The 19,885-nt window shown below is 42.5% G+C and overlaps 1 protein-coding gene across 7 annotated transcripts in view; it reads right to left on the reverse strand.

Annotated features, from left to right (window-relative positions):
• The window catches only part of EPB41L4B (erythrocyte membrane protein band 4.1 like 4B), a 179,147-nt gene extending 160,234 nt beyond the window's left edge, over nt 1-18,913 (reverse strand). For 6 of the 7 annotated variants that reach the window (XM_062569650.1, XM_062569648.1, XM_062569649.1 and 3 more), the window contains exon 1: nt 18,546-18,913. In XM_062569650.1, the coding sequence (XP_062425634.1) occupies nt 18,546-18,833 (288 nt within the window). In that variant the 5' untranslated portion in view covers nt 18,834-18,913. Of the gene's footprint in view, nt 1-17,509; nt 17,617-18,545 lie in introns of those variants that run through there. The other variant, XM_062569652.1, reaches the window with a different exon arrangement.
• Nucleotides 18,914-19,885: the final 972 nt, after the last annotated feature.

A 19,885-nucleotide genomic window follows, 5' to 3' on the forward strand; every position in this document is an offset into this window, starting at 1 on the left:
TAAATCAAAAGGAACTTTGTACTCTACACTGCAATACCTTTAGTCAACTTCCAGTATTTGTGTAAGATGAAATCATGCTTCTAGAACAAAGTCCAAATAAAAAGGCACTACCGCAAGGCACTACAGTAAAACTACATTTCCCTCAACCCTAAGCAAGTCAGAAGGCTCTGCATCTACATAGATTCATACACTATAAAAACATAACAATCTAATCGAGAGCCCATTCTCTTGTGGACAGTGTTTCACATCCCATTTTGATCAATATAAAACCCCAAATTTGTTCCTGGAGTAAGTTTATCGTAGTTTGCCAAGGCCTTCCGAACAGAAATCGGTACACAGCAATACCATGGATGCTGAGAGAACACTGCAGGATCACAGAAGTCTGACAACTCAAGCAACAACTGCTCCCAGCTCCTCAGAGAGGCAGGTCAGTGCTCGACTCCCGTAACATCTATTACATTACAGGTGCAGAGCTGCATTACAGGTGTAGAGCCGTTAAGCTATAGAGGTCATCTCATGGTACTACAAGACAAAGGAAGTTAGGGGCTCTTGGCTGGTGAAGCTTGCTAAGAAAGCACACTTTCCTTATTAAGTCTGAGATACACACTCCCAAGGTCATTGCTTCCCCCACAACACAAAAACATACTTTTACCTCAGTCACTGAAATGCCGCATCAGTTGTTTTAAACTCATCTCTGATTCTTCAGACAGGCTAAGATACAGGTGTACATACTCTGTGACCAAGCTAGGAGAAGGATAAGACAGCTGAAGGCAGTAACATCTCAGGCAGCTCAGGCACTCTTCTGGCAGTTTATTAAAGCCTCAAGTCTTTCTGTCCAGTAGGAGCATATGAATACTATAATCCTACCTCACGAAGAAGGCACCTCCAAAGAACATTCTGGAGCATCATAAGAGAAGGAGCAAACACCTACAGCTAAAAAAAAATATTACTGAGTCAAATCCTAAATTGGAAACCATCACTCAGGAACACTAACAATAGCAGCTCCCAGCTCTCTAGTCAACATGCATTTCCCCTTTAGCTTCCCAGACTGGGTACTCAAATTTCTCTCACCCTCCTGTTGCACAGTACAACTTTCAGAAGACTCCAGCAAAACACCCACTGCTCACATGCACTTCCAGTAACATGGTCCCCAGAACAAGCCTCCCAACACATACATAGCCCCAGACTTCAAATGCACGCAAGCAGACTCATACACAAGGAAGCAGCAGCAGATGGTCTGGGAACTCTGTTTTCTCAGGCATCTTGAAAATTGGATCTAGTCCACAAGCTGGTAGAAGAACACAACCAGTTGGGGCATAAGAAAGGAAATCTTAACACACAACTGTTTCCCTGGTTTCCCTCTCAGAAAGGAAAAAAAAAAAAAAAAAAAAAAAAAAAAAGCTTATTCAAATGTTTAAGATAGTTGTCATTCTAATTGTAACCTGTCTTTCTAATGTAACTTGTGGTTTCCAGACTAAAAGTATATTTACAATTGGAACTTTTTCAGTATGACTCACAACTATCCATTTTTGTTTTCAGCAAATAAATAATCTTCCACCTGTTTTTTGTTTTTTTAAACAATCTTGTATTTTAGAAGACTTTCTTAAACAAAGTTTCTTTCAATAAACATGATTTAACCCTTAAACTTTTCAAGGTTAATTTGAAAAAAATCAACATGAAGTCAAAATCAACCACAGTTGACTTCCAAGATACTAACCCCCCAAATAACAGGAGAATTACACATTTCAATTCAAATTTCTTACATTTCCTCTTCACTCATAATCAAGAACGACTATGCTTGTATTAGCAACAAGAATCAATTCTGGAATGTCTACAAATAAAACTTTACAATTAAAATCAGATGATTACAATTTTCTAGATGCCTGATAGGACAGGAATCCAGCAATGATGAACTGCAATGCTCTTCTCTTAATCAAACTGTCTTCTTTCATCTCACTTCCAGCCACTCTCAAAGGTGTAAGAGGTATGGGAGAAGTACTCCATTACAGGATATCAACATCAAGAAGCAACCACTAAAAGATCTTTTCAGCCTTGGTTTTATTTGAACCTCCACAGACAGAATCTAGAAAAAGATGTCCTTTTCTAAAATTTCAAAAGTCTTTCTAATTTCAGTATCAGTTTTACTATTCTTATCATATCTGGCTCTCAGATTCTGAAATATAAAAACTAGATAGAGCTAGATGTAATCAGTGATAAATTAAATGACAGCAGCATAATTTATACTACTGAGCAATGGTTTCAAGAAAACTATAACTAATAAAATAATTCCAGCTTGATAAAGGCAATAAGGAACATTGCAATAGTAGGTTCCTGTAGGGCATCTGACTTGGGCAGAGATCAGCTCTTACAGATCTAGCTTGAGCTGCTTGCTGCTACCTCCAATCACACTACTGAAACAACCAAGCGCTTCCTGCCCTTTTCATTTTGATCTGGCTGCCTTTATATCGGACTAGAAGCATTCACATGACCAAGATACGGAAGAAGTATACAAATCAAACCATTCCCAAAGTAATTACTTGTGCCCTCAAGCCACTATCCAACAACCAGAGGCTTTTACAGCACTTTGGGCTTTAAGAGCTCCCATGCCCTCTGCCAGGCTATCCCTTATTAACGCCACTCCTTTATCAAAACAATTTCTGACATTTACTGCTGCATAAGCATTTTTAACAGTGAAACACACCTGGATGTGATCCCTGACCTGGCTTTCAGTATGGCCCTACAAACAGCTGAAAAGGCAACCTGCAGCACAAGGATGGGAACAAGAAGCCAAGAACTCTTTAAACTCATGCTGCCCATGAAACACCAGTATTCTCAAAACATGGTCTATGAAACTGTGTGACAAAAGCAAGCATTCTTAAAACCAGATGTGTAGTACACAAATTAAAAAAAAAATCACCACCACAAACCTACAAACATCTTACACAATTAGCAAGAGAAAGGATGGAAGACACCAGCCAGCAGCACTTCTAGTGCAATCCTGTTCATAGTAAATCACTAGACTCTTTTCCCTGGGAAAAAATTAGTGAAACTGTTCCTACGGAGCTTCACAAAACTGGCAGACTATCAAGAGATGACTCCTTGGTTGTACAGATTGATTTGAATCTGCAGAACTGCATCAACATACAGTATCTGAATTCTACAAAATCAAAGGTCATACACATAAGAACAGAAAGGGTTGGGTCATGCTTACCAGGTCAAAGATAGTGCCCTGGATTTCATCAGCACTGTAAGGACTCCAGAGTACAAGAGAGACATGGAGCTACTGCAGAGTCCAGTGTAGGGCTATGAAGATGATCAGAGGGCTGCAGCATCTGCCCTAGGAGGAATGGCTGTGAGAGCTGGGCCTCTTCAGCCTGGGGAACAGAAGACTGAGGGGGGGATCTTATCAATGTGTACAAGTATCTGAGGGGAGGGTGTCAAGGGGACAGGGACAAACAAGAGGCAAAGGGCAGAAATTGAAGCACAGGAAGTTCCGCCTGAACATGAGGGGGAATTTCTTCACTGAGAGTGACAGAACACTGGAACAGGTTGCCCAGAGAGTCTCCTTCTCTGGAGATCTTCAAGGCCTGCCTGGATGCAACCCTGTCTAACATGCTCTAGGTGATCCTGCTGAGCAGGGAGGTTGGACTAGATGATCTCCAGAGGTCCCTTCCAACCTTACTGATTCTATGATAACAACAGAAAAGCAACTGAATATGAGCTCTCAGTGTGATGCTGCAGTCAGAGTAAACATGATCTCTGAATGCATAAAAAATTATTCCCTATTAAGTAGGGAATAATGTGATTTCATATAACATTTGCAAAACCATTATAAGACTGTTGTGCCCAGCTCAAACATCTGTACTTCAAGAAGTTTAGAGAAAAATCAGAAAAAGCTACCAGGAATAATTTTGAGTCTGAAAAGCATCTGTAAAGAGACTTTAATTCATTTAGAATATCAAAGATAGGGCTAAGAGGTGATTTGTATGCAAACTTCACATGCCTTCATATGGAAAAGATTTTTCCATAATCTCAGGGCTCTCCACCATGTGCTTTCCCAGGTGTTAAGAGGGAGGGTAACACAGGCTGTAAAAGTACCAGGTATATTAAAAGCCATATTCATTTTCTGAAGAGTCCACATACAAATTGGATCAGTAACTGCTTCTCATTAAGACTCTTAAGGCAGATAAACTAACAAGTTTCAAGAAAGGAAGTTAAAGCTAAAAAGTTCAAGGCTCAAAACATTCTTGGAAGGACTTCTAAAGACTGATTAGTGAAGGAGGACAGACTAAGTGCTCACAATGATCCTTTCTGACCTTAAGAAGATCTATAGTTCATAATCTATTCATACAGAAGTCATCCATATAACTAACTCGGACACAACTTAAATAGTGATACTCCAAATGACATCTAGGAAGAACAGTCAGTTAACTTCCATTTCACATCATCAGAAAAGCCTTTACAAAAAGTGAGAAAGAGGAAAAACAGGAACAAAGACAGCTGTAACCTCTAATAGTCACTTATCCAAATTTAGCAAGTTTAGCCAATAAGATAACACTACTGGAAGTAGCAACCAATTCAACAGGGCTTCAGGGGAGAAAATAAATAAATAAAAAAAAAGATACAAACAGGTAACAGTAATCTTATTAGTGATTTTCTGCATATCCTTCATTTTAACATAATTGCCTTCAAAAATAATTGCTTGTAAATAAAAAAAAACGCAAGAGTAACATGGTACTATTAGTATATTTAAGTCTGTATTTAATCAGGCCATATGAAAACTGCCTCCCTTCCTACCAATTACCAAAACAATGGAAGACATAACAAATCTTAACCACCTCAAACATCAATTCCACTCCCTGCTACCATCAGTAACCGACAGTCACAGAAAGGCTTTTTATATACAGATGTCACTTCAAACACCACCATAAACTCAGACTTGAAAACAGAGCCGCATACTTGCCCCCTAGCGCTATCTATGGAGCCTGCTTCGGCATTATAACCTATCATTTAGCTATAAAAACACTCTGAGTTTATTAGCACTGGAAGTTATGTCTACATACAGGGCAGACAAATGGAAGTATGCTCCAGAGTACACACTTCGGCGTCAGTTCAGTGCCCAGCCTCCTGCTCCCTTGCTCCTCTAACAGCTTCCACTACCACTTCCAATTCTGCACAGGTTACCCAAGCCGGGATTTTCATGTAACATACTTTTCAACGGAAACAGGTGACACTCCTAAGAACAGAGAGTGGATAGCTTTTACTTGCTCCTCCGGATCTGCGCTTTTTTCAGATTTTGATCTCAAGGGTCATCCTTCCACCACCACAAACTTTTGTTGGATTGCACCGGTTCAGTCAACTGCTCTCACTTTTTGTTTCTTTGACTAGTGTTTTCATTTTATGTCCACTCATTAAAAAAAAAAAAAAAAAAAATGTGGTCTCCATCTTGCCTGCATTAGCTCTGCAGGGCTGACAGACTATTACCCCATTTTGCAGACTGGTACAAAAAAAAAAAAAAAATGCAGTTTTTAAAGGCTCATAAAAAGAATTACAGCCAGCATTGAAAGACTCAGATTCCCAGCTTAGCATTTAATCAATGTCTACTGCTACACTGCTGCAAGTTGAAACATATAAGAAGGGAAAGATTGTCCTTTTTAAAAAAAATGTACATTTAACAAAAAGCTGTAGGTAACAGTACAATGTTAAAGATGAACAGAAGTTTTGTGGTAGCAAAAGCTAGGAGGAAAAATGGGGGGGAAAAAAGAGCAGATTCCATTTCTAGCTACATATTGTGATTTGGAATCTAGTCCAGAAATTCTGTAGGACAGACTAGTGCTGTTCTGAGAGATGTTCTCTATAGGGAGATCTTCTTGTACCTGGAATATTCATGGAATCTATATTTGGTTAGCTCCTACAAGCAATTTTGTGCTGCCCTAGTCTTGACAGAGTTATCCTGTTAATGAGGTTAGTGCATACGCAGTAAAGAAGAATTTGTACTCTTGAACTAAATACTGCCCCATCTTTCTTGAGACCTAACTTATTTGCCACATAGCTCACAAAAACAGCTTTTTGAATACACTGCTGAAGGTTTTTGTATTACTTAAAACTTTGTCTACCTTAAATTAAGTAGTACGAAAGTAAAAAAACTGCTCACCTTGTGGACTATCCTTCAAGATAGCTCTTGCACTTCAATTTGCTCACTTTCACACCCATGAACAGTTTCTGAAAGTCACCGTGAAGTAACAGGTGCTTCAGAATATTTTCTCTGGCTAGAAAGTTTTGAACACCCAACTGAGAGCAATGATAGAAAAATCCCCTACACACAAATGTTACACAAGTGAGGAATGTAACACCTTCCATGTTATTACTGTAATAACATGGAAAAATAACATGGAGTAATAACATGCAAAAAAGTCTACTTTCTAAAACAATAGTTTCATTAGGAATATATTCTTATGAAAGATCACATCATTCTGCTTTATCTGACTTTTTCAGACTCTGATCATGTTGGGGGGAGGGGAAACAGATGATTTTTTTTTCATTGCTAAAATGAAATGAAACTCCTCCCTTTCACCAGTATTTAAAACCGTAACATATGCGGATGAAAAGGAGAAATCACCAGCTCCTTCCCGGCTACAACTATATACCAAAAAGAAGCAAAATTTTTGCCAAAATAGCTGAACTTTTTTTTTAAAAAAATACTCTTTATAGTCAAATTATAAAACAAAATACGCTGAGTGCTTAATCTGAAAATAAATCAGAACCCAAGCATGGAAACTGTAAAAGGGGAATATCTGCTGACAAATTTTTACACAGCAAACAAAAATAATTTATTTTTGTCTCACATTGCTTAATTTTTATACTCCTTTCCCCCCACATACCCAGAAGTCACACAGTATTTAACTTCAACCCATTTTAGCTAATACAGACAACTGCTTAAATTCTTTGTTTATTCCCCCCACACACAAACACACACAAAAATCTTTATTATCTAAAACCAGAAATAAAGTACCAGAAAGGCGATAGGACAAATTTGTAATGGAAAACTTGCATCAACATGCTACAAAGGAGAAAAGCAATTTTAAGCAATGCTAACAAATGAGGGGATGGCTCAGGTGATTCATGAGAGAAAAGAAATGATGGTTGTGCAAAACCTCAACTTTCTTCTAACATCTAAATTTAAGAATACTATGAAAATATTTGTTTTGCAGATTATCTCTTCATATATTGACCTCCTAAATTGTACTGAGTGCCGTCTATGAACTATCAAAATGCATCAATTCTAACACACAAAACGCCCTCACCCCAGCCCCTTTTTTAAGCACCTAACTGGTTGCAACAAACAATTTGAATATTGTGACAAGCATTTCAGTGCCCTCAAAGTTCCCACAGTTTCACTCTTGAAAACATGATGTTGATTCCCTATGCTACAAGTCTTGCAACAATTCATCCAACAGGAAATACACAATTCATACCACAGGAGAACAGGGAAATGGAGGGAGATAAAGGAGACATACAGCAAGATGATGGCTTAAGCAATCAGCCTGAATCCAGGACAAGCAGAAGCACCTTGCTACAGTCAACAGTTGATGACTGTACTGGCCTCTATACCAGGAACTGGTGACCTGCCAGTCCCTTAGTAGGCAAGTCCCTCTATTAAAAAGAAAAGTCATAAAAATTAACATCTTAACTGGAAGTCCCAGGCAGCAGGAACAGGACTGCCTACTCTAAATCCAACCATTTTCTTGTTCATTGAGGTTCAGGGTTGTATCCACATAAAGGCACTGTGCCAAACAATGGCAACACAAGCTTCCTATGTCTTGCTGCTGGCATTCTTAATTTTTATTTCAAAACTTTAGCTCATCATAACCACTCTTCTTTTTTAGCTGCACAAGCTTTGAGTCAAGTCTGTCCACATTTACTGTAATATGATCAGGCATTTTCATGCATATAAATAGTCTGAATATAAAACCTACATACCGAGGTTTCACATCGTTACTGAATAATCATCTTTATTGCAGTACGATGACTGCAGAGAGTAGTTGTGTTTACAGTTCTGCTTAGTAAAATGAAAGTTTTCAGGTTTGGTCTTCTTACATAAATGCAAGCCCCCAACTTCAAATCATATCATATTATAGTTCTAGGAACTAATATCAAGATATAAAAGAGATATTTGAAGGACAGAATCTATCCTTGACCAATTCTGAATGAATACAAGGGGAGAAAAAAAAAAAACTTAAAATCTAACTGCTCCTTTTCTGAAGAAATACAAAAAACATTCACTTGGAAAATTAGCGTAAATAATATTTGAACATTAAGTACTTTTGTTCATATTTAACATCAACAATAAGGGGCTGATGACGTTAGTACATTTATGTTGTCCATCAATATTCATTAAGATTTGTCTGAAGCTTGAGATAATGCTAAAGCTTAACATTGCAATTGAGATCACCATCTAATACATAAGATGTAAGACTCCATTCAGTAAAACGTACACAGTAAGCAACCTGAAACTGAAAACTAAAAGTGGTTTCCTTGATTAGTCTGCTCAATTTAAGCAGAAAAAGAACTTTCCGAGCCAAGACAGCTAAGTCACTAAACTCCTCAAGCCTATTTTTTCATAAAACTTTCATATTTCTATTCATACTTTCAAGACTAAAAAGTACTTTCAGTTACCAAAAATCATTATTTTCAAAGAGTCACAATATAATTTGTTCTTTGATGAATTATCCTTGAAAATAACATCGCAGTGAACAATTATTTAATTACAGATCACAATTCCTAAATTATAACACTATGCTTTTCTAGCTCTGAACATTTCATACTAGAAAGTTTATAGGAGTGCATGTTCCTCCAAAGAGAGGACCTGGACTCTCGCACATGTCTGTGTACAGTTACTTATGTTATTTCACAAAAATTAAGTAAGACCCTCCAGTAGGATTTCCGGTCTATATTTATCATCACGAACAGCACCACGTCTTTGAAATCAGATATACAGCAACACCTCAAGTCAGTATTTTTTTTTTTAAAGGAGTAAACTAACAAAAGTGTTTGTTTGAACAACATATTTGTGGTTCCACAACAACAAAGAAACAAAATAATCCAGATCTAACAAATTAGAAACGTAAACAGTCAATATAAAGCAACTCTCAATATATTTCATGTTTCATAGTCGGAATCTGAATTTGGAACTTCAACAAATACCTCAAAATAACCTTATCACAACATAGCTAATGCTCCAGGACATATTTAAACTGATGCATTAAAGAAATTGAAATAGCAAATCAAATGAACAGGTAGTCACTAAACATTTCATTATCCTCCAAATTTTATTTCTAATGTGCAAACAGAAATAGAAAAACAACTTTTTTGTTTTGTTTTCCAATGCAGACTATGATATGTTTCTCAAGTAATGTAAAATACTAGCCCAGCAACACTGTATGTATAGTTAACAGCTGTTGGCTTTATAATTTAACAGAAATAGAAGAAATGACTTATCCCTCTGTCTCTTTCTTCAGGAAAAGTTTATAAATTCAATTATGCACGTGTTCCCTCTCTTCTTTTCTCAACCCCCCTTTTCCCCTGTATGACTTTTCAGGTTTGTTTTTGTAATCTCATTTGAAACCATGCATTTTTAAAGTGGGGAGGTTTAACACTTCCTTTAACTATTTGACTAACCACCACCAACTCTCCCTAATGCCTGCTCTACCACCATGAATGCTCAGGCCAGGTGGTGACCTGCAGCATCTGTGCCCTGACAAACAGGGGGCTTTCGTAAGCAAGCCTGCTGAACAAGCTGTTGAACCAGCCACAAACTTTCCAGGGTTCAGATCCCTGCCCACAGACATGAAAACGGAAGGAATAGGAGTGAGAAACAGTTTAAAATTTCTGATAACTACAGAGAACCACAGAAATTATCTAATGCAGTATGGGGCAGAGAACTGCGCTTAATGCCCAAAACAGCAGGAAGCAGACCTCTGGTGCTCTTCAGAGCATCTCCAGAGCAGACCCTTCATGGTTAGCTATGTCATAGATTATGCAGCTGCTGCCAGGATGTGAAGAAAACTGCTGTTACAGACTGGGAAAATGGGCAACAAAAACCCATTCTTATTAAAAAGCTAATTCAGTGAGTATAATCCTGCTAGTAACACAGGCTATATCTGCACAGAAAAAGTAGATAGTGTTGCTTGGGGAGCAGACTGCTAAGGAGAGGGTATGGGTAAAAAATGGTTGGGAATTTACAAAGAGAACTTCTGAAGAGAAGGAAAAGGGGGGGGGGCTGTGCTTAGAGAAGGAAAGTCAATGAATGAAAGCAGCCTCACAGAGAAAGTCACAGAAAAAAGGGTAGTTACAAAAGAGCTACAAGTAGAAACCTAAGGAAGCGCATTAGGAAGAAAAGCACGCACAGAAAAGCAGGGGTAGAGATATCTCTCCTCTCTGTTTCAGAAAGGAAACTGGACGGACATAACACCCCACTCTTCCATATAAGATCTCTATTTCCTTCAACCTTTTTGCTTAGTCCCTTATTCTACACATCACCTTCCAGCTCCTCTCCCCATCTGTCTTCTAACATGTCATTACTTTTCTATTGCAAAGATGTCCTGCTTGAAGCCCTCTTGTCTTCCTGCAGAGCCATGCACTAACACCAACCAGGAACAAGATGACACCCATTAAATTCTGTCCCATCAGTCTTTCAATTTCTGCACTGCCTAGAAACTGTTCTCCTTTTTCTGCCCTGGTTGTACAGCAGCTTGTCCCTGTGGACTCTCCTTTATTTTTCACCTTCTGGGAATATAATAATATATAAAACTACACCTACCCTGTGAGCCCATGAGATAAAGTGCTATTCTAAGAACAGTTTCTTCTTCAGGGTATCTTCCTTCGCTTAGCTGAACACTGCTTCTTTGTGGGCATACCTGGAGTGACCTTTTATTCTCATATTCATCCTTCATCGTGTATTTAATCGTGAATTTTACATTTCTCTCAAGCTGTTTTACCATTCTCCTACTCCCATTCTTTGTACACCTGTTTCTTCCTGTATTACATTCTGCAGTTCAAAAAAAAAAAAAAAAAAAAAATAGTCCTCTGCTTGCTCTTCTCTATGGTCCACATTTCCAAAGTTGCTTTGCTTTACACCTTGGATTTCTATCCTGGTAGGAACGTTTTACATGCCCAGATATTCTCTTCTTTCTCTTCAGGACCATTACTAAGAACCTGAAATCATAGTCTTGCTACTCAACAATCTAGTCTATAACACAACCATAAGAATAAAACCACGTCAGGTGTGCCTCATCTACACACAAATACGTATGTTCTAACAGACCTGTATTTCCCTCTTATTGACCACTTCCATTTAAATCTGTGGTGGCTTTCAAAGTTTCACCAATGTGAACGATCACTAGGTAAGTCCAGTGCAAACAGCTGCTACTAAAGCACACTTCTGTTATCAACTAAGAGATCACAAAAATCAATGAGATTTTACATGGTTACTTTCCTAAGCTATGCTCTAATCTACCGCAGAAAGACTTATTAAAAAAAATGCATGAAAGAACCTAATCTTCTCCCCATCTCCTCAAACACATAAGCTGTCTACCAAGAGAACTGGTACCAGAGGCACTCATACCTTTGTCTTTGGTGTGCACTAACTTCACTGGCTCTTTCTCCATCATTGGTCATCAACTTCCCACAGCAGGGACCTTGTTATCCTGTCTATCTGTACAGCATTGAAAGATGGTATTGGTTTCCACGAATAACTACTGGAACTCCCAAGCAGAATTTAGTGAGCATATGCCAAAACAAAATACTGCTCATTGTATCTCTGTTTTACTATATATTGTTAAAATATATTTTCCTGTTGAGGACTTGCAGGGAATGACTGATGAACATGTTAAGGGCTAAAATGCCCTATTTCCTCTCAAAAACCTAACACATCATGCATTTCTAAAGCACAGCTGTAGTCATACCTACACCTCGTCCCATCCCTGTCTTACTGTGGCTGCATATGTCTGTGTCTTTCATCATGTAATTCTACTATGAATGCTTTTCACATACCTTCAGTATACAGACCAATGAATCAAAGTACATGGTACCCACACAAGGTCATTAAAGACTGCTGTCAGAAGACAACACATCAAGCTCCTGACTACAGTAACCTGATCAGAGCACTAAGGTAACAAAAGACATTACAGTGCAGGCGGCAGAAGTAAAATACCGAACTACTGCTAAAAATGGAGCTTGATCAGTTTATGAAGGAGATAAAGAAGTTGGTGCCCAGAGTATTCAACAAACACAAGAATTCAGCTCCCTTCCAGTCCACTTTCCAACTGTTCCATTCTCCAGCAAGTATTCTAACTTCAAGTTAATCAAACAGTAACTTCTATATATAGATGTATTGTCAATTTTGTAAGTGATAACAGCTTTAAAGAATTAACAATAAAAAAAACTGTTCCCTGCTGCTATTATTTTTAAAACGTGTGAAAATATATACACACAGGTGTGTGTGTATATTTACATACACACACATACATATATATATACACACACATACATACATATTGGTTGTGTGGGATTAACTCCTCAGTTAGGATTCCCCAGAGAATAACTTGAAGTTATTCTTCTTAAGTTATTGTCTTCTTGCATATACTAGCATATTTCGCTAGAGATGGTATTTCTGAAATGTCATTAAGAAATCGTGTGTGATATAAAGAAAAACCGATTTGTGCTCCTCTCCCAATATTTACAACTCTATGATAGTCAGATACACTGACTAGTAACTGTAAGACAGAGATGATTACTCCAGAATTAACTGAGCATTTACATTTGAAGCAAGCATACAGGCTAGCTAACAAATTTAGTTACGCTTACATTACTCCAACGAGAAAAGGGTACAATATATTGAAGACTAGAGAGATAGAAATAGGTACTGAAAAACATTTACTCTCTCTACCCTGAATTGTTTCCATAGCAGCAGAAACAACTATTAAAACTGATGCACCAAGAGAAAGGCAAAGAAAATACAAAAGCTATCTACCTGAAGACAGGTCACGTAGATTTAAAGTGACCTATTCATTTAATCATTAAACATCATCTACTTTCTAATACCTCACATATATCTTTGTAATTATGTTCACAACAGCACAGAGATTTATTAGAGCAAGGAATTTGTTACAAAGGATTATTTATGACAGACTCTGCTTTGCTTACTGTGGCTTCATGTCACAGAAAATGCCAGGTTTGCTATACGTGCCTTGCAGAATGAAGATTTCCACAGCAGAGCAAGTTTATTAATTGCTCCCATCTTCTATCCAACACAATTAAACAAAATCAAACACTACACACAAGCTCATTTTTTCTTTCCCTCCAGAATCTAAATCACAGATTACTTCTTTTCAGTGGCATGAGAAAAAAAGAATACGAATTTCTGCTATTCTGGACTATCCCACTGGACAACCATCTTTCACATCCTCCCTTTCAACTTTCATAAAATGCACTGAATTAAAAATCAATCAACTTTAGAAAAGCCAACATCCACGACTTAAAGTCAACAGATGTTTGACTTTTCAGCCTTATCTGAGAGCCACCTAGAAAACAATCTATTTATATATTAACTAAAAGGTATCATCACCACCATGCAAACATAAAGGTTATTTCCCTGTATTCTTTATTAACTCTATAGCATCATCTGTAGCCACTTTTTTATTTTTAATTAAAGTCACAAGTCCTCCAGAGCAAGCCTCCAGAAAAGAAGAAATAGTATTTTGACAGTAGTGCATAAATAAGTGGTCTTTCATGTACCTACAGCCAAGTTACAGAAACTAAACAAATAATGGTTTCCTATGAAAATGGAACACAAACAGTATTAAAATAAGCTCTCAGAGATGAAAAGAAATACACAGATACTTATGTGAGAGGAAGGAATGGATTGTTCTAATGCAAGGACTTTTCTCCCTTTGTCAGCTCTCATAACTAGATTTCAGACGCATACACATACGGTTTCAGGTCAACAGTAAGTAATGACAGCATTTACACACACTCTTCCCATGAGAAATCACCCCACAGCAACAGATCTGGTAAACTGCCACTCACTTCTGTACAACAGATTCTACCTTAAAAGCATCTCAGATTCAATACAGGGCCCTAAGGAGCTTGTAGGTTTAAAAAGCTATGTATTGCATTATTCTATTTAAAAAGAATGCTCTCAAAATACACAATTTTGGTCTTAAGAGCAAACAAAAAAGCCAGTATTGTTAAGCAACCATTGAAATTTCATGTGAGAGGCTGAGTACCAAAATTATCCAGGTCTATCTATCATGGTCAGAACAATGTTATGTTTACATTTGTTCAAAAACGGCTGAGGAAGAAACAGGCGCAAGGAAGCCCGAGAACAATCAAGAGTGAAAGAGTACAAAGCATCTTAGCCAGGCAGGCTAACAGTTGGAGCAGTCTGAGCGCAAAAGAGGCCCTGCATGCACACAGTATAAAGAATAACGTGCAAATATCCCAGGAGGAAGTGGGCATGGAAACGCAGATAAACAAGAAAGGTGACTTTGCTCACAATATTTCTATACAGCCTAAAGAAGAACAAGCTAAGGAAGGACTCTATGGTAAAGTTAGATCTCCGCTTCTGTTACCATGAGCAAACACGAACTTACAACTATAAGGTTTCTAATACAGATAATATCTCATAAATGCTAATTTTAACCCTGAAGATATCAGTCTACTGACATACAATTTAATTTTCCTCCAATATCATCTACCCACACATATGAGAAAACACTAGAGCAGAATCTGAAACATTTGACTTGGACAAAAGTTTGAGTTTTAGCTTTATTTGAATATTGACAAGCCCACAAATAACCCTGCAACTTTTTTCTGCACATTAAAATATATAGAACTTTCCTTCAGTCATATCTTTCCTGCCATTCCTCCAGACAGACAAATAGACCCTGTGGTCTTTATAAAATGCAGTAAACCTTTAAATTATTTCCAAGTCAAATTTCAGAAAGCACTTTTAAAAGTTTTAGTTAAAAAAGTATCATGCTCTCATATCAACAAGTTGTTTTTAGCTCTGGAAAGACAACTCAGGTGTAATGTCAACCGATGGGGGAAAAAAAAGCATATTTTACAGATGCCAGTATTTTCTAAAATAAACGGTTGTAAGTATGATCAGCAGCACAGTAAAATCCTCAGCAACTACCCACATACTTGACTTTATGAGTAAACTGCCTCAGTGATGATGAAGGGATCATATTCTTCCTCTCCACAAAATTGGGCCTGAAATGGAAAGAAACCATCACACATTTTTTAATTTAAAAAAAAGGATACTGCCCAATTCAATCAGGTTAATAGCTACTCTACCTAAGAATCACAGAATGGCTGAGGTTGGAAGAGACCTCTGGAGATCATCTAGTCTAACCCTCCTGCTCAAGCAGGGCCATGAGACCAACTGGTCATTGCACAGGATCACGTCCAGACCAGGTCTGAGTATCTCCAGAAAAGGAGACTCCACAGCCTCTCTTGGTAGCCTGCTCCAGTGCTCTGTCACTCTCATAGGGAAGAAATTCCTCCCCACATTCAGGTGAGGCTTCCTGTGTTTCAGTCTGTGTCTGTTGCCTCTTGTCTTGTCATTTGGCACCACTGAAAAGACCCCCCCCCCCCATAAGGTATTTGTGGACGTTGATAAGATCCCCTCTCAATCTTCTCTTCTTCAGACTAAACAGGCCCAGCTCTCATAGCCTTTCCTCACAGGGCAGATGCTCCAGTCCACTAAACACCTCCATAGCCCTAATTTCAGTTCTCTCCAGTAATGCCACATCTCTCTTGTACTGGGGAGCCCAGAACTGGACACAGCACTCGAGGCCTCCCCAGGGCTGAGTAGAGCAGCAGGATCACCTCCCTCTACCTGCTGGCAACACTCTTCCTAACCCACCCCAAGATACCACTGGCCTTCCTGGCCACAAGGGCACATTGCTGGCTCATAGTTCATTCGTTGTCCACCACCTGATTTCCAACAGTTCAACCCCTAGCCTGTACTGATGCATGAAATTATTCCTCTCTAGGTGCAGGACCCTGCACTTGCCTTTGTTGAACTTCATGGTTACCACAGCTTCTGAGTACTGAAGCACATCCTGCTTCAGGCCCTAATTGTATGAAAACTAATGCTTCAAGGTTCAGAGAAGCTTTACTGATCAACTTTTATAAATGGTGCAATGCTTCTTTCACGTTTTCTAACCCTCAGCAAGGGTGTTACTTTTTATGAAAGCAAAGCAAAACCATGAGGAATGGATATGTAACTCAACAGAACATTTTTTTATTCTTCAAGATGTTGATAACTATTATGAGCTCCAGATTCCTCCACCAACCTAGGTATTTCAGTGAAGTAACTGCTGACTTACCCACCTACAGAGAAATGAACTACAATCACCAAATATGCAGCTCACCTTCTGAAAATGCAGCCTAGACTTGGTTGCCACCAAGTTTGGACACCACAATTCAAGCAAGTGTGCTCTACAGCTTCTTTACCAAACCAAACAGATGTTTCCATTTATTTTTAAAGCTGAAGGACTACAGAAAGCACCATTACCTTATTTTCTAATGCTTCAAAACCACAGGTTCTACAACAATATCTGAACTCTGAGAAATCAGAGGCAGTATAACCTGCCATGAAATATTTACTGAGTTTATCTACACAGACTTTTATAAGTAAATCCTCAGCATGTTGGTAACTTTCATCAAATTTTCAAATGCTTCGTTAGAAAATGTTTGTGTCGAGAGGTAAAAAGGACTACAGTAAGTTGTGAAGAAGATCCAAAAGGGGAAGATATACTAGCACTTCCAGTATCTAGAAATGTGTAATCTAGTCTGTAAGGAAAGATATACTTGATCATTCTGAAGCAAGTATCTCTTGGCAGCTATATTCATGAACTCCTCCACTGACCTGTATAAGTGTCACTCCTCCTTCTTTCGTTTCTTTTAAAGTGAAAACCATCCAGTTTCAACATTCTATGTTTAGTTAAATGATGCAAGTATACACACATTATTGAAAGGCTTATAATAAAGAAAGGCTTCTTATAAAATTCAAAAGATATCCTGAAAAAAAATAATCTCTCTTTCACAGTACTGGATATACTACTGCATAATTAATGATGACTGTAACAACATGATTAATAAGTTCCCCCACCACTTTTGGGGGATCAAGTTAAACAGAAGGTATTTCATTTGAAGTCAGAAGACGACTGAGTGCCTTATAAATACAATAAACTGTAACACTGGGAAGGTCTTGCTTTTCAAGAGAAAGGGAAAGGGTCAGCAAAGTAAAATAGGCAGATATCTGGAATAAATATTCAGAAGATATGGGAATAAATGTCTGGTTTAAAAAAATGTAATATTATCTTCCATTAAAAAAGAAGGGGAGGGGGATTTCACAGTAGGCTCTGGAAGTGCCGAAGCATTTACAAATGTAGTCCAACTCCACAGAACTAGGCAAAAAAAATAAAAAAAAAAGGCAAACCAAACTTCGCAGGCCGGCACCATCTCTTCCTCATTCTTTCAGCACAACAGCCGGAGGGAGGAAAGTTCAGCAGCGACACCGTCCACACACCCTTACCGGGGCCGCCGCCCCCCGCGCCCAACGGCCGCCTGAGGCGCCCAACGGCCGCCAACGGCCCGGCCCGCGCCACGCAGCGAGCGGAGCCCAGCACCGCCCGGCCCGGCGCGCCGAGACTCCCGCACGAGGCGAGCGCTCGCCTGGGACGAGGGCAGCGCCAGCCCGGGGGCGCAGGGCCCAGCGGGCAGCCCGTCCCCGCGGCTTCGCGCCGCGCACGCGAAGCAACGCCGTGTGCGGCCTCGCGCAGGTACCCCACGCGCTTCAGGCAGCTGCGGCTACCTCTGACCGGCGGCATAAAAAATTAATATATAAAGAGGGGGCGGCGACGCCCCCAGGGAAACACCGCCTCTGCAGCCCCCCGGCCGCGCCGCGGCGGGCGGAGCGGGCCTCCCCTCACAGCCAGCCCTGCCCGGCCTCGCCCCGCTCCGCGGCTCCCCCCGCCGGCGCCACAGGTGCGGCATGTGGGCTCGGGCCGCCCCTGCCCGCGCCAAGCCGCAGGGCAGCGAGGTGAGCAGCGGCGCAGCTCCCTCCGCCGAGCTCCCGCTGCCCCCAGCCGCGGCGGGGCCAGAGGTGGACCGGGGGGGACAGCTGCGGCCAGCGCCCCGCAGCTGGGGCGCCGAGGAGAAATGAAGGCAGAAACGGGGGCGCCTCGCCGCCCGGAGAAGGGCGCGGAGGCAGACTGCTTCAGCCGGGGGACACGGGGGTCGTGGGCGGCACGCCAGGCACCGGGGAAGCAGGTGCACGCAGGCGGCGAGGTGGCGCAAGCAGGGGAGGACGAGGCAAGCGAGGCGAGGCTGGGCACCGCGGCGTGTTGTGCAGGCAGGGGGCAGAGGAGGGAGAGGGGCGCGCAGGTGCCCCGCAGCGGGGAGGGGGGATGCGGCGCGGCGGGCAGCCGTAAGCACTGTTTTGCAGCCAGGGGAGGCAGGTGCACGCTACTCACCGGCAGCTCCACGTTGACTTCGGTGCCGTCCAGGAGGAGAACGCGGCACTGCAGCACCGGCTTGCTGTCGCCGGCGGCGGGGATGTGGACGGGGGCTGCTGCGCCGTGCACGACGCCGCCGGGGTGCGGGGAGGAGGGGAAGCCTCCGGCGGCAGCGGCGCCTCGCAGCCCCCCGTCCCGCTCGTCCCCCTCGCCGCCGAGCCCCCCTCGCCCGGCTCCGCGCCCGGCTCCTCGCCCGTAGCGCTGCATCGACCGCCGGCCAAAGGTCCTGCGCAGGAACCGCAGCATCCTGGGGGCGCCCTGCCCGGCGGCCGCGCACACCCCCGAGCCCGCAGCTCCGCGCCCGGCCCCACGGCGCCTCCCAGAGCAACGCAGCAGCGCCGCCCGCCGGGAGCCAGCCCGCGCCGGGCGCCAGCCAGCCCGCCCCTGCCGTCCGCTCCGCCCTCTGCACCCGCACGGCGGGGCGGGCCGCGCCGCGGCTCCTCCTGCCGCCGAGCGGGCGAGCCCGAGCCGCGGCCAGGGGGAGCTGCTGAGGCGGGCGGGTGGCGGCCGCCACCTGTGGCGGCGGCCGTAGGGGACGCGTCCTCGCCGCGCTCGCCGCTGTCTGCCGGCCGCGACCCCGCGGGCTGCGCGGCGGGGGAGCGCTGCGCGACGCCCGCTCCGCTCCTCCGACCCCTGTCCCGGCTGCACTGCCGGCGGCGCCCCCGCGCCGGCCGTTGGGGCGGCGCCTGCGCGGTGGTGGCGGCCGCCGGCGGGGCGGGGCGGGGGTGTCCCCGCCTCACCTGAGCAGGCCCGCGGCGGCCCCGAGGGCGGGAGCGGCTCTTTGTAGCGCGGCTCTGCCCTGACGGCGACCCCCCCCGCCCTCGCACTGAGAAGGGACTCAGTAAATAGCAAATTAAAATAAACAACAACGGTGAAGTTCACAGCAAATCCAAAAACAAGAGCGAGCCCCTGAGACCCAGCGGCTGGTGGCTGCGCAGGCGGATTTCAGCAGTGTGGTGGCCCCGCCGGCCGCAGCCACCCGAGGGCCTGCGCTGCTCTGCGAGGCCCGATGGAGGAGCAGGGCCGCCTTGCTGCCCCAGGGGAGCTCACCCGCGGGCTTCTGTAAAAACGGGTTCAGGTGCGGCGTGGAAGTACTCCCGCATGGACCTTTAATGTCGCCCTCTGGTAGTTTCAGGAAGCAGCAGCGGTGCCAGGAGAAGGCAGGCCCCGCAGGCCTGCAGCGTGCCCCTTCGCCTGGGCGGCTGCCAGCGAGGGGGCAGAGCGGCTTCGTGTAGGTGTCATGTCAAATCCATGGATACATGCGCTCTTGCACCCAGCTACTCCGCCAGGATGTTAAA

Source organism: Rhea pennata, chromosome 2 (assembly GCF_028389875.1).
Source record: "Rhea pennata isolate bPtePen1 chromosome 2, bPtePen1.pri, whole genome shotgun sequence".
Lineage (NCBI taxonomy): Eukaryota > Metazoa > Chordata > Aves > Rheiformes > Rheidae > Rhea > Rhea pennata.